Genomic DNA, 22,816 nt, shown 5'->3' on the forward strand with positions numbered 1-22,816 from the left:
GAGGTTAAGAAAAGTAAAACAACATAAAATAATTCCAGAGGCTTTGCTAAGCCAAGGTGCATTGTGAACAGCCAAGCAGGGATAGAATGAGCAGTTTCCCAAATTTATTTGAGCACAGAACTCTTTTCAGGACAATGTTCCACAGACCTCATTTAGAAAACATTGTTCTAAGGTGTAACTTTAAAGCGTATAAGTTCTCTTTTATTTGTTCTTTTCTTTTTTCTCTCTCTCCCTAATTTTTTTTAAAGTAGGGAGACCAGAGCGTACACATACAAATGAGAGTCGAATCCTAGGGAAACTCGATGTTCTTGCCAGCAACGCTCCCACTCTTTCAAAGGGCTTTTGAAACTCCTTTTCAATAATTGTCTCCAGGAATCAGGACACATTCCCCTGAATACCCTCATTAATGGCAAAGGTTGACCCTTTGAGAGGGGATTTGATTTGGGGAACAAAACTATGCAAAGTTAAACCCAGTGATTCATGTTCAAGAGGAAGTAGACAGAAGTAGTTAAAAGTGGGGGCTTGGATTTAAACCCCAGCTTTGCCATTTATGAGGAGTGTAACATCGAGGAGGCTACCTAACTCTTCTAGGACTCAGTGCTTCATCTGCAAAATGAACATAATCGAACCTCCTCACAGGTTTATCGTGATGATGAAATAGATCCATAAAGTACCTAGCATCAAGTGATACAAAAATGACAGCTGTCCCCTAACAAAACTTTGCCTGGTTCCATTTTTTGGCTTGCAAACTGGCAGGGAAGGCAATTCTCAAAGATCTAGACATGTTTAGTTATGGGAGCACAGTTAGGAAGACTGTGATCTCCCATAAGGAATTCTCTGCAAGTCAAGAGTTATTTGTACATATGAATTCTAGTCTGTTTATTTTTCAAAGGCTCATTGTTTTTTAATCACATTTTACACAGGCAAGCACCTGTCATCTTGCCATGTAAATTGGCCCCAAAGTTCCTTTCCAGTCCTTGCCCCAAGGGATGGATATTGAAATATTGTTTTATCATCAGCCACCATGGGAAGTCCTGGTAAAGTCTCGATGGACCTGCCTGGGAAATTGGGAGCTACATTATTATTTTAATAATAACTTTATAATTAATAGCCAATTCCATATTATGAGGCTTTTTCATTTAATAATCTAATTTACTGATTTGTTAGAATTGATACAATAAAATGTACCTGCTTTCTTTAACAAGGCTATTTTCTATATTACATTAATTTAAAGTACTCTTCGTAGAATAGAATACAACACAATAGAATTTTTAAGCAGAATGAGACCTTGGTTAATTGAACATGAAGGTCTCAAAAATGCCAATGTATGTTTTGTTTGGTCTTTATCCTGTTTACAAATCTGCCTCCAGGTTTCTGCCTTCCCCTGAAAATTAGAAAAATATGACCCCATATTTGTGTGCCATATTCTCATCAGCAATATAATCAGTTGGAGCTGAAGACGTCATTTTTAGGTAGGACATGTCTTCTCTGGTTTACTCCAGTCACTGCCACTCCCTATTGTCCTATACCCAACTGTTTCCTTCATTTACCTTATCACCCCAACCCCCATCGAGCATTTGAGTTTGAGAACCATAATTTAATCTGTCTCTGGTATTTTATACATAAGATCTGAGGCCCAGGGACACAGCCCATTACTGGCTGAACTGAATTTCAAACCCACGTCTCCTGACTTCTACTTCAGGCTTCTTTCCATCTTACTGCAGACGTACTCATCTGAAGACTGGCTAGTGTTAATTATTTTGAACCAAACTTGCCATGTTTTACAAAATATGGCGCCAGTTGTTTTATCATGAGGAAGAACTGGGAGAATTCTACTTCCGCTTCTACTCCCAGAAAGGTAAATAGTTCACGTCTCCTGTGAGAAGTATTGGAAGAAAGATTTTTTGGTGGGTTTTGATGGAGACCTATTTGTAGAACAATAAAATTTTAAAGCCAGCATCGAGGGCAAACCCAGCCTATACAATCAGATGCTAATCTGATGTTATGGTTGTTCAAATTAAAGTGATTTTCAGAACTACAATAAAAGCTAATGTTTATAGAGTTACAGGAACTGTACCAAGTGCTTTACATGTATTGTTTCATTTAATCCTGCCTGTAATCCTGTGTAACAGGTACTAGAGTTATTGCCTGCTTTGTAGATGCAGATAATGAGGCCTGGTTAAGCTTGCCCCAAATCACAGAACTAGGGAGCAGCAGACTAGGGATTTGAACCCATGTCTATTTGACCACAAAACCTGTGTTCTTTGCTATTTGTCACATGGCCAGCTCACCAGGCTGAGCCATTTTGCAATCACAGCTGTCATTGTGACGCCCTGTGATCACTCTGTAGCCTATCTCAGCCATCAACAATGGGCACGAGTCGCCATCATCACCAGTCAGCTGAATGCCATTTTGAACAAAATGAGAGAGCTTATGAAGACCACCTTCTGATACATTCAAATACAGGCAAAATATAGTTTACCTTTCTAGGGCTCACTTCCACCTTGGAGCTGCCGTGCCAAGGTGGGGAGTGGGAGGCGTCACTCCCCTCTGTGTCTCTCACAGAGCCCAGTGCTGTGTCTGTTGCACAGCAGGGTCCCCAGACATGTCTGCTGACATGGGCGGCTTTGGCTTTCATTCTGTCACTGCCTGCCACTGTGCAGTGAATAGACACTTGTTTTAGCGAAGGCAATATAAAGAAATCAAAAGGCAGACTCTCTTTGTGTTCACAAGTTTGTTTTTCACCTTAATAGTCTTAACCAACATTTTTCTTTGGATGTCCTAGCAAAGTAGATAAAGGGAGAGTGTTCCTCTTCACAGGAGAGAGGCTAATCAAACCTGAGAGAAAACCTAGGTCTCTTGTCAAAGACCTAGAGGAAGTCAGGGGGGGACAAAAGAGACTCAGGCAGTGGGTCTAAGAAAAAATTTTGGATGCTTTCTCTCCCATCCAAGTACTAACCAGGCCCGACCCTGTTTAGCTCCCAAGATCAGATGAGATCGGGTGCCTTCAGGGTGGTATGGGTATAGACTGGATTCTTTTGTCTTTTGAGTTCTGATACACTGGAAACATCTGTTGAAGAAGTCTGACATCATGATGTCATAAGCAAATATCTCTTCACATTTGTTTGATTCAGCCCACTTTCCAGACCTCCACTTTACTAGCTCATGTGAAGTCTGATCGTGTATACCGATCATTAGAAAGAGCATGAATGTGACCAAGACTGTCTACTGATAGGAAAACACGAATCTCTAGTATAAAATTTATAAAAATGTGAACTGAATTCAACAAATATATAGTAAGCAAGATCTCAGCTCACAACATCCAGGCTCTTCTCTAGGACCGTGGCTATTGAGAATCCTCCAGGAGAGACATGGAGCAGATAAAAGCACAGATAACCCTAAAAATGACAGGAAGAACTAGAGACAACAGTAAAGTCTACAGAGCTTGAGAAAACAGAGGTCAGGGAATGAGGTACTTCAGTCTGGTATGGATGGAGCTTGAATGTGGGGGTGTGTGTGTGCGCGCGTGCACACATGCGCATGTGCACACACACTATCAGTACTGTGAGACACGACCTTAGACAAATAGCCAAATTCTAGTATTACCAACTCAGTTGTTCAGATGTTTCTCTTGTTTCTAGGGAACCATTAAAGGCTTCCAAGCATGAGGGTGACATGATGAGATCTGCGTTTCAGGAAGGTAACACTAAAGGAGGTGAGGAGGATGGGGACTGGCAGCAGGGAGACCAGTGCAGATGCTCCCTGTGCCTGCAGAAGAGTATTTGCAGCCTCAGTGAGGGCTATGGTCCTGGTTGAAGAGGAGGCGGTAGAGTACCATGCTGTTTCAGGGGGGTCTTGTCTGGTTGAAAGTGGACAAGAGAGACAGGTAACTCCTATTCAATCAATTCTATTGCTGGAATAATTGAGAGGATGAAATATGCTTTCAGAGAAAACATTTGTTGTACAAGGCTACTGTGCACAATCATAGCAATTAAGAAGTTAAAAAGCAGATCTATGGGTCATCGAGCAGAACTGTAGACAGAACATCCTAGATGACTGACATTTTCACTTCTTGATCCATTATAGGGCATCAGCTGGGCACAAACCAAAACATGCCCATCCATAAGCAGCCAATCATTCTTCCAGCAACCCTGTTAGTTGATAGGTTTGGCTTGAGTAGTTATTGAAGACTACTACATATTTCTTATTCTTGTCATATATGGAGGGATAGAGAAAGAGGCCAATCACTGAGAAGATGAGAAAGGCTATGGATACTTTTTTCCTGGACAAATAATATTTTGAAGGGCTAAAGGATAAAACCTTAGTAAGGACGGACTTATGATTTATCTTGTTCACACTGTTTGCTTTTCTGGTTTTTAGTTTTTAATTTCTTGTGGACTATATATTTATGTGTTGATTGTGGACTAATAAAATAAATGATATTTTTGCCCCAGAGGGATCAATTCTGTTGTTTCAAATGGGACCAGATCTCATTGGAATAATTAGAATTTTTCTGGTTATACTGAATTCTTATATAAAGATTTTTTTTCCTATGCATGATACTAACTCAACCCTGTAATTTACTCCCTGAAAATAGATCTCTCTTAAGAGTTGGAGAGATTTAGTTTATTAAAAATTTTATCAACAAATGGCCACGTGGCCACATTTTATACTCTTTATTTTGAATTTTACTTCTGTAATGAGCCTACATCATTGGGGATTTCAGTCATCTGTGGAGGACAGGGCTGTCCTGTGTGAAAACACATTTCTATAAACTACATTCACTACAAGCACCACTCCCTATCACTAAAACCAAACTAAAGTGAATAATCATTCCCACTGGTTATATTTCACAACAGGCCTATGGGAAACATGAATGAAATTACATTCACTTGGAAAAGGTTTTGTTGCTGTTGTTTGAAACCATAAATGAGATTTTTTTTTTTTTTTGCTAATAGGTTTTGTACAACTAATCTGATGCATTTTTATTGGATAATTTTATTCTTTCTCTCCTCTTTACAGAGTGTGGGCTTTTGTTTTTCTTAGTCTCCAAAACACACTGCCAGCCGCGGCCTACCAGGATCTTCTCCCCCAAAGCACTGAAGCACTGTATGTAACTTAAGGAGGCACTACGTCTATCTCCCTCAGTACCTCAGGCTGACATTTCAAAAAGTACTACGTCTGTCTCCCTCAAAAAGTACTTCTCATCATGCCTTCTGCAGAGGGTCTGAAAAAGCATTTGGGGCCGTAATGAAATGATGAGATTGTTAGGGTGGGTGATGGGAACGGGTCATCTCCTGTCCCTTTCCAACAACTGAGCAAGAAACCAGCTGCCTTTGTACATCAGTCAAGCAGAATTGATTCTGAAGTATATCTCTTCAGAGGACATGACAGGTTAGTTTGGTGATCTGTGGTCCTGAACACTGTTAGAAGTCACTGCAAACCCCAAGCAGTGGCTGGTGTGATCCAGGCCAGGTCTGATGGCAAAAGTCACGCAAAGGCAAAATGGGCCCCCTGGTCTTTATGTTCCAAGGGGAGTTTTCAGGGCACTGGGTGTCCCCGTCCCATAGAAGAACTCTTTTTGTCTGTGAACCATCCATTCCCACCACTGCTATGATTATGGTACTTTTCATATTGGGAGCCTTTTCATTTCCTTCCTCCTCAGTGAAAATGAGCTTATTAGACCCTTTCCTGAGAACAGGAGGAAACGAAAAACACTGGTCAGGAAGAATGGGGAGCAAACTCTTTAGGAAACAGGATCCTGGAGATTTGAGACAAACTTTGACCCCTGACAATCTTGCGTAAGATCAGCCCTGGCACAAATCTGCCGTGTTGAGGTTAGCCAATGTGAGTTAAGTAAGGACATTACAGGGCAAGAATTACTCGTCCTTTTGTTATTTCTGAAGCCCGAACTGCTTTTAGAAATAAGGGCTGGAATGTTCCATAGGAACTCGGAGCATGGAACACAGGGGCATGGCATACACTCGGTGTGGGCTATTTAAAACCTTGTTCCTTGGCTTCCCTCTGTGATTCTAAATACGTGTAATCACATTACCCTGCAGCAGCCGGGAACTATTTCTATAACATTGTCCAGCATCTGTGCTTGCCGAGGCTGGGGCCACCCAGCGAAAACAAAGTGGAGATGTGCTAACTAATGAGGCTGATGCATCCAGGCTTTCTGTGTCACAGCTAACGACCATCTAGTGTTGGCATATGAGCAGCATGTATCAACTGACACTTCTTGAATTTTAAGGACTGATCTGTTTAACTATCCTGGGGGGAGAGAGGTGCCTTCGCCCATCAAAAGGATGTTTTTTAAATGAGCCATTTATTTATTTACCAAATAAATAACATAAGCACACTCGATCACTTTCTCACATACAACCAATTTTTATCCTATGGAAGGATGCCATCATTGGATACTTTGCCCCTTTATGTGGTAAAGACTCTGTCTGTTTTGGATTTGTTTGGTGTGCTAACACTTCCCCTAATCACACCATTAGCCATCAATCAAACAGATAAATCCCTTCAGAATATTCTACTCAATTGTTAATTGCAAAGACATTAACTAGTAAAAGGACCTTGGCAAAAATTGTTACATAATGTCAAAACACCTGATCAGGTTTGTGAATTCAACGGAAACAGTCAAATCTGTTTTGGGATTTCATATAGACAAAACAATAAGTGATATTTTTTATTTTAGCTTTTTAGCTTTATGTAAAAAGTGAAAATCCTACCGCTGATAAAATGTGTAACCATTTGTCATACCCTCTGCCAAGCATTTTATCTACTTAAATCTTATTTATCTCTGATAACAACCCTTCAATGTGTTATCACTTCCATTTTACAGATGAGGAGACTGAGGTTCAGAGAGATTTAGTCATTTGCACACGATTATATGTCTAGTTTCTAGTGAATAGTGGGGTGAGATTTATATACAAGTGTCTTCCGTTTCAAATTCATGCTTTTGCCTCTGTATATATAACCCCAAACAGACAAAATGGCCAATTAAGGTAAGAAAACAAACACGCAAACAGACTTGGGTCATGCAGTTAAGATAACCACAGTTGGTGGGCAATTGGCTGATTCTCTCCTGGAACCGGTAACTACAACCCAGTCTGTTGCCTGACACCTGAGCACCAGGAGACCTCCTGATCCCCATGTGGTCCTGCTCTAAGAACTAGCACTCCAATTGCCAAACGTCACACATCAGAACAAATTATACATGTTACGTTATGCCTGTGGAGAGATCTGATTTCTTAGTCAAATATTATTTTTGACTGTTTTCGGACATAGACTGAATATGTGGTTCCCTCATGGCTAACTCAAAACACACAGCAAAAACTAATCCTTTGCACTATCCTATATTATTATTTTCTTTTTCTCCTTGTAAGGGGACTAGTTATAAATTAGATGAGATTAGAAAACAGTCGCTTGAGAATTAGTATTTTAAGGAATTACCTAGAAAGAACCCAGATTTTTCTTCTCCACACAGTAAATCACACAGAGTAGCAGCCTGCCCCAGGTCCCCAAGGACAACATCTTGAGCGCATATGTTATGCTGTGTTCTGTATCGACTAATTCAGAAACTCCAGAGCAAAATAACCAAAGTTCTCAAGTCAAAAATGAAAGTAAAAGAGTGGAATGAAATTAGGATCATTGTTGCAACATTCCAACAACTTCATAAACAGCCACGAAAGTAGACAGCATGACAGGTTAGCAAATTTGCCATTGCAAGAATCAACCTGCACTGTTGGAATCAAGTCGCAAACAAACCCATCTACCTCTCACTTGACTGATAAGCTTTTCCTCTCCAGAAATATAATCACATCTGACAAAATTAATACTGAGATCGTTTCACTAGAAGGCTTATCCAAATATATGCTCTATTAAAAATAGTCATGATATAAATATTTCTCACAAGAGCTGCAGCGATGGTGTGAATAAAAAACTCCCTTCTGAGATTTCAGTAAAACCAGATCTCACAAAGGATCTGAAAGAAAACAAAACAAAACAAAACAACAAACAGACACACACAAAGAGACACACACAGACAGAGAACAAGCCTTATGTTAATCCGGTTTAGCAAAACAGTCCCTATTTTGACCCTATTTTGTGAAGTACAATACTGTTCCTTCCCAGATGGAGCAGGAGAGATGAAACTGCTACAGGTTTCTCATAATAATGCTCAGGAGTGGAAGGTATCTAAGCATGTTCTGTAGCAGCTAATAAAAATCAGAATTTCTAAATGCAGCAAAATGTTAGCCCCGTCAAACGGCCAAGCGTGCAAGAGGAATCTTTCTCTCTATGCCCTTCTACCAATACATACAAAGCCCCAAATACATCGGCTGGAAGGTTTAAATCGTAAATTAGATATCAAAATGCTTACGGGCCTTACAATGAGATAACATCAGGAGGAACGGTGCGTGGAATGGATCTGGCATTCTCACATAAAGCATTATCTTTGGTACAAGTACACACAGCAGGGCATTTTGGCTTCGCTGGTTTCTTCCCCTCAGTCAGCAAAAGCGCAGATAAGAGACATAGGCAGTAAGCAATTCTTTTCAGGGGGATGCAGGCATTTCCCATCCTTTGGCTTCTCTCTGATTCCATGCAGTCAGAAAAATATCCCCAAACATGAACAGGGCTTCTGGAATTCAGATGGTGCTTGTCTTGCTCTAAGACCAGATCACATAAGAGTCCACCCTTTTCCTTTGCTGCCTCTCTCTCTCTGCTTTTCAAAACCGGGACCTGCAGCTGATTCGTGAGCTGCTCCTCGCTCCAGCGATGCGCTGCTCCGGGAAGAGACCTGTGAGGTGCTGCGAGGTGGGAGGGATCCAACTGCTGGAGGAGAGAGCGGACTTGCATCACCAGGAAAACACTGAGCGCAGACCAGCCTTCGAAGGCAAAGCGAAGTGATGTAACAGAAAATAAACAGCTTTCTGCTTGCACCGGGAGGCCCTTTAATTGTTACCAAAAATAGGACGGCATTATGTCTTATTAGTGGGTGGGTGGGCGGGTGGGTGGGAGCAGTCATCTTGCCTGGATCTCGGCAATCTCAGAAACCTCTGGGAATTTGCTTTTCATGTGGCAAACAACCTAGTAAGAAAAACTAGCTTTGGAGCCAGCCCCGGCTGAAAAAAATGAAGTGAAATGAAACTCTCTCCCTCGGCAGCATTTGGCTGAAACCTTGGTATTTCTTTCTGAGTCCACCTGACTGACGCCATCGCTGAAAGACAAACAAGAACACATGGAGAATGTGACTTTCAGGGAGTGAATGTGAGTAAATACTTTTCTGACACTTAATTGTCATAAATTATTGATTTTCATAATCTGCCCCGCCCATGTGTAAACCATCCCCTTCTCCCGTGGTGAGGGAGGGAGACAGAAGCATTGACTGCCTCTGTGTGTAATCTGCCCTCCTCACCTCTCACACTCCCCCTTCTTCAGCCCTAGAACCAGAAGCCTGGAAGGAACTCCCTGGCAGCAGGAGGCAGCCAGCTTTGGCTTCCAGGGCTCTGGAAAAGCTCTGGCTGAACCCAGGAGGCTGAGATAGGCTGAGGAGATGCCAGAGACCTAGTGGCTTTGGAAGGTCCAGTTCTGCCAAGAATTAGCCCAATGTTGTCTCTAGATCTATTCCCCCATCTGTAGAATGGGCACGAGAGCGCAGAGGTTCCATAAGTATTATGAACATTAAGTCAAAATGGAAGGCTATGTTACTGTCATATTTGATGGGAAAGAGGATGTCCCTTTGGAGAAGGAAATTCATTTAAACAAGAGAAAAACAAGAGGCCCTGGCTTTGGGGGCAGGGCGGTATAGTCTGTGCTTAGGATGGAGGAATGTCTGCTTAGTCCTCTTACCAGGCTGAAGGCGGCCACCCCTCAAGCTGGTACAGCCAGCCTGGGGATGTCAGTCCACACTCTTTCTCTTTCAGCTTCTTAGGCTGAAAATAGTACAAGGACTGTCTAAGCAAATGTGTGATTAGGACAGAAACTCACCCTGCACACACAGAACTGGAGGCATTGACAGTCTACCCTTCCCCTCTCGTCGGTGGCTCCCCCTGCACTCACTCCCACCCCTCATTTACGGGGAGGGCAGGGTGGTGAAGTTGTGGTCCTTCTCGTATCTGACTGCTCTCTTTTTACCCAGAAGACTGCAGGCTCCACAAAAGGAGAGACCCCGGGGCAAATCTGGGGCCTGGACCGCGTCGTGCACGACGTGAGCAGCCAGTGTGTCGTTATGGGCAGCAACAGAGCATAGAGGCTCTCCACGGTCGGTCGGGACACGCTCATCCAAAGAAACCCGACATTGCTTCTCAGAGTTACCCTGAAGGAAGTCAAGGACAATTCACCAAAGAATCGACGATCGAGCTGAGTTCTCAGGTAAGGGGGGAATGAAAGTGCAGGTTGGTGTGAGCCTTCCAGGTGGAGCAAGGAGCACTTGCCAAGGCCTGGCCACCACCTGGAGAACCATGGACACCTCTGCAGAGTTTTAGGCAGAGGAGTGATATGATCTGGTTTGTGTTTCAAAAGGACCAGTAGGTTATTATCCTTAAGCTCCTTTTTGAGGATTTGTGATTATATTAGGTTTTTTATTTGTTTGTTTCTTTAGAGAACAGAAAAGGAAAACTAAGTCCAGGAGAAGCAATGACTTTGAATGCATTCTGCTCTTGCTTCACTGCTTAGGGCTCTATGGAGGGAGGGAGTATATCACAGTGATTTTTAGAAACCATGACCTACAGGCAAGCCCCACTTGAAACAGTAAAAGTGTCACTTAAAAGTTGGCTGCAAGTCAGATTTTTGTAAACTGAATCCTACTTCAAGTGCACAATGCAAACCTGCTTTGTAACTTAATTACGTGGCGAGAATATTATAGAAGATGTTTTTTATTCAAACAATCACCCACGCCCTAAGTTATCTGACTTGCAAACGATGTGTTCTGTAACTATAAAGACCCTGAGAACTTTCAGGGACCTCAGAGTTCTCGGATCCAATCCCTGAGTGTTACAGATGGGGAAACTGTAACAGGTACAGGAGGTCGCACAGACGGTGAGTGGCACTCTGCGTGGGATGACACTCTGGCAGATACTTGGTTAAACTGATCGGTGCAGTCAACAAGATAATTCCCCTACTCTGTTTCACTTTCAAATGTATCAGATTATCACGATGCCGTGATCAGCCCTGGGCTTTGTGCTCTGTAGAAGGGTCAAAGAAAGGGTGAACGGTCTTTCATATTTGACTTGGTTAAGCTTGGAGGGCAAACAAATGAGGGAGAGAAATCATACCCATAACTTCACTTTGCAGCTGTATTTATCTAGTGGTTCAGTTTGTCAGTTCAAGTGGAAAAAGGACCATGATGGGGGGTGAAGGGGGGACTCTAAGGACAAATTACAATGGGCATTCTGAAAAGACAGTAACTTTTTCTTTTTCTATGGCATTTAAATGCCCAGACTTGAATTCCCTATTCAATTAAAACACCCACTATGATCAGGCACCATTTTAACCGTGTAGTACAGATTGCTGATGGCCTTTTAGGGAGGAAGAACCATTCCAGGCTCCAGAACTGGATGGAGGAGAGGGCTAGTGAAAGGAGGGCAGGTTGCTGCTATGCTGAAGTCCTGAGGGGCCTGGAGAGGGGGCTCTATTACTGACCAGGCTTCCCTGCGCTGCTCTGGGAATCCCTGGAAGGGCGCAGAGAGGATGTGGGAAGCAGGAGGGTGGAAGCTTCGGGGTTCCCACCAGCTTGGAGGCCTTCATATGAGGTTGGGCAACCCACCTGTGCATCACAGCGGGGGCCTTGGGAGAGGGGCCTGGAAAGGATGCAGGCAGAGCTGGAAGGAGGCCCAGAGAGGTAGGGAGGCCTGACTGAAGCAGGCTTACTGTCCAGTCCCAGCTCTGGAGGAGGAGCTGAGGGGTCCAGGGCTGGCTCTGGACTTGGCCGTCCACGTGACCATAGGCTGGCTGTTCAACGTTTCCAGGGCACAGTTTTCTCCTCTGTAAACTGAGGAGTACGTAGAATAGTACATATCACATAAAGTTGCTTAGAGAATGAGAGACGGTAATGTATCTACAGTGCTTAGCATGGGGTCCAATACATGGAAAAGATTTGTCGTCATCATCATCATTATCAGCATTGCAACAGGACTTGAATTCTGAACATGGGACTCCTGATACCTGGGAAGCAAAGCTCTCAGACAAAAATGGATTTATTTTAAGTGTAAGTTCACTCTAGGAAGCAGGCACTTCTGGGCACTATGACAGACTGTGGCCTTGCCAAGAGTCTCTGCACATGGAAGAACCAAGAAGCCTCCAGGGAAAGAAAGAACTCTCTCCCAGTTTGGGTGAGAGTAGGAATACCCAAGCTTGGTCTGGGACAAGGTCCAGAGCTGGAGAAGAAGGTGGTTATGAACAAGGGTGAAGATTTTTTTCTTCAACCCATTGCCCTTGAACCTGTGTAATTTGAGGGGGTAAGAAGAATCTACTTTGGGACGCCTGTAACAAGGGCACCATGCCGTTGCACGTGGGTGCTGTGAGGACCACACAAAGTACTCTGACACCTGAAGCTGTCGTAGAGATGTGACACCAACAGCATCCTCATCCAGGCCCATGGCTCAGGCATCACCAAAGTCACTGGATTTTCCACCAGGTACAACTCAACCTGAGTGTCCCACAGTAGTGACAGCCCCGCAGACATAGGAAGTGACAAATGATCCCAGCAGGGAGCCTGAGCAGAAGAGAGGGGAAATGAAGGCTATTTGGGAACACACGTGTGACATTCCCTGGCGTTCTCAGAAACTGGAAGGGGTCTTTTAGGAGGGACTGGCAATTCTGAGAGAGTTGATGAAAGCAGAGAGAGAAAGAACAGCCTGTGCCATGGTTCTGATCCCAGTTTTCCCCTCAGGCTGGTGTGACCTAGGAAACACACATTGTGCAAGTAAACAAATCATTATTCTGAGCCTTAAAAGATCCAGCGTGGCGCTGCCTCCTTTTACACTCAGACATGCAAACTGGTGTCAGTTTAAGCAGCTTTCTCAATAGAGCAGGGTTTTTGAAGCAGCGAGTCAGATGCATTAGTGGGTTACAAAATCAATCTAGTAGGTGCAAGCAGAATTTTAAAGAACAAAATAGTTTTGAATCCAAAATTGGACGCTGTTACCTTTAAGAGTAGCTAGTGCCTTGTGAAGACTTTGTTTCCATTCTTTGTGGGGTGTGTGTGTGTGTGTTTGTGTGTGTGTGTGTTTGTGCACACAGGGTTGTGATATAAAATACGTTTCTTACAATCGGTTTATGATCTTCCCCCCTAAAAAAAGGAAAAGAAAAAGAAAACACTGCATTAGAGGATGCTAAAGATCTTCACCCGCACCAGGAGCCTGTGAAATCGCAGAGAATTGTTGATCTCAATTCCAATAAATTTCACTTACTGATTGAGGGCAACAATTAGCCTGATAAAATATCATTTCTGTTATTTACTGGCTGTGTGACTTTAGGCAAGTTGCTTAGCTTCTCTGTGCCTCATTTTCCACATTGGTAAAGTAGAATACCTTTGCATTGTTGATATTAAACTTAGTGATAGTGCACGTGGAAGGCATGTCACAAAGAAGGCATTCAACTTCTGATACTCTCCCAGAATTAAATGGGGAGTGGGGAGAGGGCAGTGAGCAGAGGGCCAGATCTTAAAGATTAGAAGTAGTATGTCACTAAGGACTCGTTGGTAGAAAGTAATAGACACTGACTCTGCCAATCTAAACATAAAAGAACCTTACTGCCACAGTGATGGAGTGACTCGCGGAATCCAAGGAAGGGCTGTCTAAGCAGGCTTTAGAAATGGAGAAATTTGTGGGAACTTGGGGATCTAGGCAGCAGGAACTAATGGGCAATGTCCTCATGTGACTCCATTCCAACCAGTTATTATCCACATGTTCCTCCCCAAAGGAGAGAGTCCATTGGGCTGAGCTGGAGTCAGATACCCCCCCATTTTCCATGGGAAGCCAGAGCACGTTGTTTGGCAGTCCCACCTGGGGTACACACTATGGGAGAGGGCTGGTCCCCAAAGCAAACTTGGGTGCTACTACCAGAAGCAGAGAGGATGGACGCTAGCCAGGCAAAACCAAGGGACCCTCACTACAGGACATGTGCCAGGATCTGTTAGGTGGGGACAAAGGGCAATGATATCAGCTATCATCCCAAACCCAACCTCATGATTTTAAAGAGCAATGACCAGGGGACAATTTAGATAAACAGTTACAAATAATTTCCCAAAAGTCAGCTAAACTCTATGTCCTGACTGTGGAATCGGGGGATTTCAACTCTTGTGCTCCAAGAGAATAGAGGTTTAGCCAAGAGTGGAGTTGAGAAGGCAATAATAACCAAAGCTGACACTCAGAGAAGGAATATCATGTGTGAGCTGCTGGTCTAAGCACTTTATTGTATTAATTCATTTAATCCTCATAAAAACCTCATGGTCTGGATATTATTATTATTATTATTATTATTATTATTATTATTATTATTATTATTTCCTCTATATTTACAGAAAAAATAAAAGGAGGTCCAGGAGGTTAGAGAGCATGCTCAGAGTCCCACAGCTAGTGAGGGGTGTCACTGGAATCAAACCCAGGCAGTGTGACTCTGGTGCCCAAGGTGTTAGTCACTGCTGGACACTGCCTCTCCAAAGGGCAGTGTGGGATGTGGGGTGCTGGGTGCTGCTTTGGAGGCCCCTAGCGCCTCACTGGCTAGGCACTGCTATTGAACTACAGTTCCCAGCATGCAACTGGGCTATCATCTTAACCCCTTCCTCGCCAAAAGTTCCTCATTGACTTGGGTAAAAAGTTTTTTAATGGCAAATGTGGCAAAATCTGGTTTCCCTAAAGGATGATTATGCAATTGAGGCATGAATGCTGATGTAAGTGGGATTAGACAGAGGAGAAGTTAAGATTTTAGGTTAAAATATCCTCTGCAGTTTTTAGTGTTCGAAGGAAGACATTGGAGATGACCATGGGAAGGAGTGTTTTTTAACCTACAAATGTATACTGGGACAATGTCAGTAAGGGTGCTTTAAAGCACCCATTCTCAAACTTGGCTGCACTTTGGAATCACCTGGGGAGTTTGAAAAAATACTTGAATGCTTAGGTTACATCTCTAGAAGTTCTTATGTAATTGGTGTGGAGTGTGACCTGGACTTCAGGACTTAAAAATTGCTTTAAATTCTAAAGTGCAACAAAATTTGAGAACCCTTGTTTCAAAGAAGAGAAATATTCAGGTGGGATCATAAAGATGAATCAAATTGTGACCAGCTCAAGGAAGCTTTTAAGCGAAAAGAGAGGGAGACAGAATAGACTCTAAAAGCAATGGTTCTCAGCCCTGGCTGTTTGTTCATTAGGATCACTTAGGAAATGTTTGTTTGTTTGTTTGTTTTTTTTAAATACAGATACCTCACCCTAGACCAACTGAATTAAAATCTCTGGGCATGTAGTCTAGGGCTGAAGCGACCCGAGAACAGTGGTTCTCAAAGTGATTCTGATGCACTTTCAAGTTTTGAGAACCCCTGCCCTGGGATGTCGGCTCTAGGGAGGCAGAGACCGAGTCTGACAGGTTCACCAGTGAGCCTAGCAAAGTGTTAGAATGTGCTTTTGATAGTCTGTTATGTTACTGGCCCCCAAGGAACCACACCTCCCTTGGGAGCCAGGCTGGTCCTCCTTAATCAACAAAATGTGGCAGAAGTGATGCTGTGGCAGTTCCAGCCCAGAGCCTTAAGAAGACCCGGCAGCTTCTGCTTTTGCACTTTTGGGAGCCCTGAGGTGCATGTAAAAAGTTAGGCTCCTTGTGAGGAGGCGATATAGAGAGTTAGAAATCCTGAGACTATGTAAAGAGAGACCCAGCCACCCTAGCATCCAGTATGAGTTCATCCCTAAATGGATCTGCCAGATAAATGCAGCCATAAAATGACCACTGGCAAGACCAGCAGAAGAAACTCCCAACTGAGCCCAGACCAGACTGAAAACCTGCGAGCAAATAAAATGATAATTGTGTTAAGCCAGTACGTTTTAGGTGGTTTGTTAATGCAGCAACAGAAAAAAATCAAAATAAAAGAGTGATCAATAAATATTTGTTGAATTAGTGGGTGAAAATGCTATAGGGACATGGAGCTAGAACACAGCCTCTCTCCTTTGTCAAAAGAGGAAAAATAGGAGTTAGAAGGAAAGTAGGGGTATACTATCCAATTGATGAAGACAGTTAGAAGGGAATTTCGACCAGAAGCCAGTAATGCTATACCCACAGCCCAGACTGCAAAGGCTCACGGTGCCCAGTCAAGAATAATTAAAGGTACTAACTCCTGCTACCACATATTATTATATTCTATAATATATTATAAACATTATATTATATAATTATTTGAATTATATATTGATTCTTCTTAGCAAATTTGTATGATAAGTACTATTATTATGCCATCTTACAGATTAAAAAAAATGAAAGTTCAAAGAGGATAAATTATTTGCCCAAAGTCATATAACTACTACTAATTGTTTTGTTTTTGTTTTTGTTTTTGTTTTTGTTTTTTGGAGGGGGCAGGTAATTAGGTTTATATATTTTTAGAGGCGGTACTGGGGATTGAACCCAGGACCTTGTGCATGCCTAGCATGCACTCTACCACTTAAACTATACCCTCCCTACTTATAGCTACTATTAATTGGAACTCAACCCATATTTGTCTGACTCCCAAATTTAAGCTTTTAAGCACACAGTAGGGCCAACCTATTCAGAAAAACTGAATAGTGACCCTGTGGGTAACTCAGTTTTGAAGGGCAGTAACAGAGAAGAGTTGCTATCTGCCATTGGTTGTAAATAAAGTCTGCTGTTTTAGCACTGGAATGCATCCTCCAATTTTAGGAAAGAAGTCAATGGAAAAATAGATTTCACATTACAGCTAAAGTTGGTAGATTACATCTACTTGGTAAAGCAAAGAAAACTAGCAGTTAATCTTAGGTCCAGCCATCTGTGATGAAGAGTAGTTAGACATTTAGGCATTCTGAGAAACTTAAACCAAACTTCTCAATCCCAGACATGAGCTTCCTAAGCAGTCAGAGTTGCTTAAGAAGAAAACAAGGCCAGATGCAAACCAGACCAGAATAGCTTCTTTGGCCTTTAGCTCTCCAAAACTCTGCAGAACACTTTTTTTTGACCATTTCTTTTAAAATTGTCCTGACAGAAGTTTCAGTGTCTTCTATAGGTAGCATCTCAAAATTTCCTTCATCAGTTCAGTATACCAGTGCTTCCTTGGTGTGTCACAGCCAAGGACAAGAGAGGGGAAGTCAGTGGGTTCCTAGGCAGTTTGGAGCTGTTTACCTGCCCCCTTTTGATTTCTCTTCCTTCATTCCTTAGTTCAATGTGTGCTTCTGAATGCCCTATTATGCACAAAGCATTGGGGAAGGTAAGGAAGCACCCAAGTCTCTTGTCTATGGGGAGCTTGGTGAGCCCATGAGCTGGAAGCAAATTGAACGAATACTCAGATTATAAGATCACAGACAGCTCCAGGCTCCATTATTCTCTGCTTATTTGGGAGGCAACCATAGGATTGTAGACTCTGATAGCTCTGGGTTCAAATCCCAGCATTGCCACCACTAACTGTAGGATCTTGGTCAAATCACTTAATCTCTCTGGGTCTCAATTGCTTTGTGTAAAATGAGATTAATAATGCTGACCTCACAGGCTTTTGCCAAAAGCTGGGTGACTTTGTGTCTATGAAAGCTTTTGATCATCTCTCACCTTTTATAGGGATGAGGGATTATTATCCTGTTCTTATCTTGTTTACTGAATTGCATTCTATCCTCCCTCCCCAACGAGCTCTTGTCTCTGACTCTTTCTCCTCTGTTTTATTTCCCTTTGTTGTAAGGGTTCCCAAGATTTGTTTTAATCAGGTGTGGTAAGACATGCAGACATGGGAATGACTGTCGTGAAGGAAAAGGTTGTTTACTTAGTTTCCTGGAGTATAAAATAGGAGACATGGCACGCCCTGCAGGTGGGCCCCATGCGGAAGCATGAGGGTCGGTCAGGAGGCAGAGATAGTGAAGATAAAATGTGGACAAGAACTTTTATTGTACTAGTTTCAATAATCTGAGTGGGCTTTGGGGCATAGTAGCTGTCCCTAACTGTCTGGTACCTGCCCCTGAGATGATTAGGACAGGTGGATGGTGGTTGGAAGTATGACAGCCCAATAGAGGAGGTGATTGGAGATACTGGTTGGCACTGGTTTGCATATGAAAGATACATTCACAAGGTAAGTCATTTACTATCTCCAGGAATTGGCTAACCCTGGGAGGGGCAGTCCCTCCAAAGTCAGCAAGGCTCCAAATGTCAAACCATCAAAATAAAGAAAATAAAAAGACATGTTTAATATACTCTTCCAGCTACTCCTCAGGAGGAAGCAACTGACTGGGCTCTAAGAGAACTGGGAACAGCATGGAAGCCTGGGGAATCACCCCATTAGGAGTGATGGCCTACAAGGAAGGGAGAGGAGGGTCAGCGAACCTGGTAGACTGTCAGCCCTGGCACTATTGATTTACCAAGATCCCGAGCCCATCACAGAGTGAAACTTAGGTACACAGAATGAAAGGCAGCAAGTTGTACTGCTTAAAAAAGCCTCCTTGAAGGCAAGACCCATAATTTATGTATCTTTCTATTTACTTGACTGAATGATCATTGACTAGGAGAAACAGCTAAAATGGCCCTATAAAAGAGAAAAGATCATTTAGAGGTGTGAGCTGGTGCTTTACTCTTAAAAAATAAACTTCGTTTTGCTTAATTTTTATTCCCAAAGTTAAGTATGTTGAGTTTATACATTTTCATGACTGTCTTCAATTTTGAGTAGGAACTGAATTAGCCCTGGATTGGAGACCATTGCTTATGTCCCCAAAGGGAGAGCCCCTTCTGGTTTATGCTGGTGTGAGAAAGTGAACCAGCCCTGCTTTCTTTCCTTGGTCAAATTTTCAGGGGAAGAAAAGTGGTGTAATTGATGAAGAAGCAGAAGATGATGATGACAAGACTTAACCTGTATTTATAATGTGCCAGGCACTGTTGTGGGTGCTTTAGATCCGTGATTCCATTTAATCATAACATACATAGCTTGGCTATTATTGACTCCCAATTTATAAACGAGGAAACTGAGGCACAGAAGCTAGGCAGCTTGCCCAAAATAAGAGGTCAATCTGGCTTTACACTGAGGAATTCCATGCTCTTAGTCACGCCACAGCACTGACCCTTGCTTCAGAGTGGTTTCCTGAAATGAAGATAATCTACCTTATTCACACAAAAGCGGGCAAGAGCTGTGTGAGTGCAGAATCCCAGTGAGGCGATGTGGATTGAGCCTTTGTGCTAACCTGGGCGTGTAACCAGGGTTGATCCTTGGAAAAGCGGTGGCATGTGGGGAGTTTGTCTCTGGGACATGGAAGGAAGAAAAGGGGCTAAGATCTGGTTCTGTGATGGATGAGCTGTATGACCTTGGGCACAACTCTTGACATCTAGGCTCTGGTTTTCAAAGGAAGCTCTTGGGCTGGCTGATCTCTAAGAATCCCATCCACGTCAACTGTCCCTGCCAGAAATCCTGTTGGAGAGCAGATTATTGGAAAGGCAAGGAGAGTGTTGAGCAGGATCTTGCACGTCCAAAGGCAAGTAGGCAGTAGCTGTTGGATGCCCTGAGGAGCTCTGAAAACACGGGGCTTAGTTGCCTCCTGCTTCACAATGCCCCATATGCCTGAAGCTGGTAAATGGATAAATATCACTCGTGGTTATTCCTGGATGCTTAGAAAACCTTGAAAGGAAGGAAGGAATGATGATTTAGTGAGATGAGTAGTACAGAAGGCACTGGGGAGGGCAAGGTAGCGAGGGAGGACTTTTCATCATTTTGGTCTTAGAATACCCCAGTGGGTATCGACTAAAGGCAGTACTAGGAGGTGTTTGGAAATGCATAAGGCATTTCTGCTCTCACCCTGGCTGTGGTTGTTGGGCTGGAGATGCTAAGATCCTGAAACTCTTGGGACCTCCACACACAATGAAGAATTGTCTTGGCCAGAATGCTCCGAGGGTTCCCACTGAGGAAGAATAAAAGAAGTTCTCATAGTGGGGAACATAAAAAACTTCTTTGTGCATTTTTCTGAACATTAATCAATAATCCATTAACTCGAGGAAGCTGAATGCTCTTCACACAGAATCCAAAACAAACTGACAGATACCCTCCAGCAGGAACTGTGGAGTGACTGTGTGGCCTTGCACAAGGCGTTTCATTTCCTTAGGCCTCAGTTTCTCTGTCTTTATAGCACTAACATTCTATAATCTCCTGATTCCTCTCCTCAGAAAGGAGAAATACCTGGTAAAAAGTCAGGTTTTGGAAAGACTTTGTCTTTCTCATTTTGTATGTTGTAGATACACGCACTGCAGTTAATAACCAAAATGCATATGGCAAAGTTTAAATCAAAAGTATACAGATGCATACTCTGTTGCCTATATTGACGAGGGTTAATAATATCATGTTGCATATTTAAAAGGTGCTAAGAGAGTAGGGCTTGTAGGTCTCATCACAAGAAAAAAAATTTGTAACTGCATAGTGACAGATGCTAACTAGACTTGTCGTGGTGATCATTTTGCAGTATACATAAATATGGAATCATGTTGTACACCTGAAACCATATAATACATCAATTATACCTCAATTTTAAAAAAGGATACAGCAACAAATGATCCCAGAATATTTTTGATAAGTATGATTTTAGCTATTTAGCATTTTCTCTGGAAATATATTCGAATTTTTCAAAGCCAAACACAAAAAATTCAGGCAAGGCCATGGTAAGCCACCATTTCTACTGGCTTAAAAAAATTTTGTTAGGGAATAAAGCAAGCATAATTCTAAATCATGGGCAAGGTAAACATAATTGAGCCAAAAATATAATTTGAGGTGGTCCTAAGGACAAACAGTGGCTCTGAGAGATGTTACCCCAGAGTGGGACTTGTTTATTAGAATATAAAGTTGAAAATATGATTACTGCCCACTTCTTCTACTTTATGCCTGAATTACTCCTAAGATAGTTACTAGCAGTGCCTTTTTTTCTTGAAAGAGACACTCCTTTATCCTTTCAAGGAGACTTTTAGCTGCTTTTTTGTTTGGTTTGGTTTATGATTCTGAAATTAAAAGGGAAATCATGCAACTAGACTGCGCATGCTGGAAACTTGAACTTCATGATGTTGGATTTCAGGCTTGTTGCTTTTGTCTTATCCCTTTAGAAAGGCTCTTGTTTTGTTTGGCTCTCATTCTGGGAGAACTAAGAGCTTTCCATTGCTGCCTGTGACTTGTGGCCTATATTACACCCATTCGTTTCAGCGGAATGATGACCCAAGAAACTTGGAATTTGACCCCAGAAAATGACAAGGGAATGACGGAACTGGTTATGTCCATATGATTAGTACCCTGCTGGTCCAGGCACTGATCTCTGGCAGTGGAGAAGCACTGGAATTCTGCACCAGCCCCCCTCCTGGCCCCACGTTTGGCACTGCCCCTGCTGCTCCCAGTGGCAAAGCGAGGAAAACAGAGAAATCAGTGCTTGTTGGGCCTCCTATGGGCCAGATGCTCAATTGATCACTTACCTGGCTTCCAAGTGAGGCATTATCATCCTCACTCTCCAGATGAGGAATCAGAAGCTCACAGAGATTAAACGACTTGCCCAAGGCCATATACTTTGGCTTCAAATAGACTTCTGTTTCCAAATGTTATCATGTAATTCCTTATTTTTGATGTATATGAAATTATAGACAGTTCCTGAGGCCTTGTCTGTGTAAGACAAGTATTATGTAACATGTCTGTACAGCATGGTTTGTTAATATAGTTTGAGGGATGGGAATGACTGAGGCTGACCCAACCCTGGCTCTGGAGGATCTCTAGGGAGAGCTGGGGGGCCCCTTGTTGATCCCAGTCCAGTAGGATGCAGTCTAGTGTGGTAGCTGCAACTCAAGTCCTGACTTTGCCATTTACCAGCTAAATGACCTTGGGAAAGTTCTTATACTTTCTCGTCCTGTTTTCCTCATCTGTAGACTGGAAGTAATACTCACCTCACAGGATTGCTGTGAAGAGGAAAGAGATAATGTAAGAAGTGTTTGGCACATAGAAAGCTATTATCGTTTTGATCTCTCTCCTGCTATCCAACATACCCTTATAAGAGCTGGCCCCTCCTGAAGCTGTCAGAATGCCTGAGGGAGGGGAATGAGAGGAGAAACCAGGCCTGAGAATGGGGCAGAACAGACAGGAATGGCTGCCTGCTTGACCCAAACTATATCCCTCAACCCCAGGCCTGTGTAATAGGTACCTCATTCTCATCCGAGGGTAAATCACAGCCCAGAGATGGCATTCCCTTCTGCCCTGTGTTACAGCAGAACCAGATTTTGGAGGGGCTCTCCAAGGAGAGCATCAGTACTCCGAACTGATTGTTAAAGGCTTTTTTGGTTTTTTTTTTCAAGAAAACAACACTTTTCCCCTTTCATTCCTTTTCTGCACCAATGTTGAAGTGAGTTGTGATGCACACAGGTGTAAGTGGAGAAGTCGCCATCTGACATTTGACTGTAACTATATTGCTTAGATTAGAACTAAGTAAACACGGGATTTTTTTTTTTTTTTTTACTGTGAACAAATGAATCTTAGTTCTTACTCAGCATAGTTGTCTCAGTTCGCTCACTCAATAAATGTGTGTGAAAGTGTGTTCTGCACGTGAGGCACAGCACGACACTGGACATTCAGTAGAAGGCAAGACTCAAAGAGCTCCTGCCCTCGAGCGAG

General features: G+C 42.8%; 2 protein-coding genes and 1 long non-coding RNA gene across 9 annotated transcripts in view; 2 read left to right on the forward strand and 1 right to left on the reverse strand.

The window, feature by feature from the left end:
• LOC141579126 (uncharacterized) overlaps nt 1–6,333 on the forward strand; it is a 173,993-nt gene extending 167,660 nt beyond the window's left edge. The window contains exons 5-6 of the long non-coding RNA XR_012510198.1: nt 3,642–3,715; nt 5,023–6,333. This is a non-coding gene — a long non-coding RNA (uncharacterized LOC141579126). The remainder of the gene's footprint in view (nt 1–3,641; nt 3,716–5,022) is intronic.
• The window catches only part of LGI1 (leucine rich glioma inactivated 1), a 32,825-nt gene extending 23,814 nt beyond the window's left edge, over nt 1–9,011 (reverse strand). For 3 of the 4 annotated variants that reach the window (XM_010971204.3, XM_010971205.3, XM_010971203.3), the window contains exons 1-2: nt 8,399–9,011; nt 7,922–7,993 (exon numbers count right to left, since the gene is read on the reverse strand). In XM_010971204.3, coding sequence (XP_010969506.1) covers nt 7,922–7,993; nt 8,399–8,868 — 542 coding nt within the window. In that variant the 5' untranslated portion in view covers nt 8,869–9,011. The remainder of the gene's footprint in view (nt 1–7,921; nt 7,994–8,398) is intronic. The other variant, XM_074373928.1, reaches the window with a different exon arrangement.
• A 47-nt stretch (nt 9,012–9,058) lies between these two features.
• Nucleotides 9,059–22,816, forward strand: part of LOC105081820 (protein FRA10AC1) — a 68,708-nt gene continuing 54,950 nt past the window's right edge. For 2 of the 4 annotated variants that reach the window (XM_074373936.1, XM_074373935.1), the window contains exons 1-2: nt 9,176–9,279; nt 10,151–10,383. The gene's annotated coding sequence lies outside the window, so the exon portion shown is untranslated. Of the gene's footprint in view, nt 9,280–10,150; nt 10,384–22,816 lie in introns of all 4 variants that reach the window. The other 2 variants (XM_074373938.1, XM_074373937.1) reach the window with 2 other exon arrangements.

This window comes from Camelus bactrianus, chromosome 11 (assembly GCF_048773025.1).
Source record: "Camelus bactrianus isolate YW-2024 breed Bactrian camel chromosome 11, ASM4877302v1, whole genome shotgun sequence".
Taxonomy (NCBI): Eukaryota; Metazoa; Chordata; class Mammalia; order Artiodactyla; family Camelidae; genus Camelus; species Camelus bactrianus.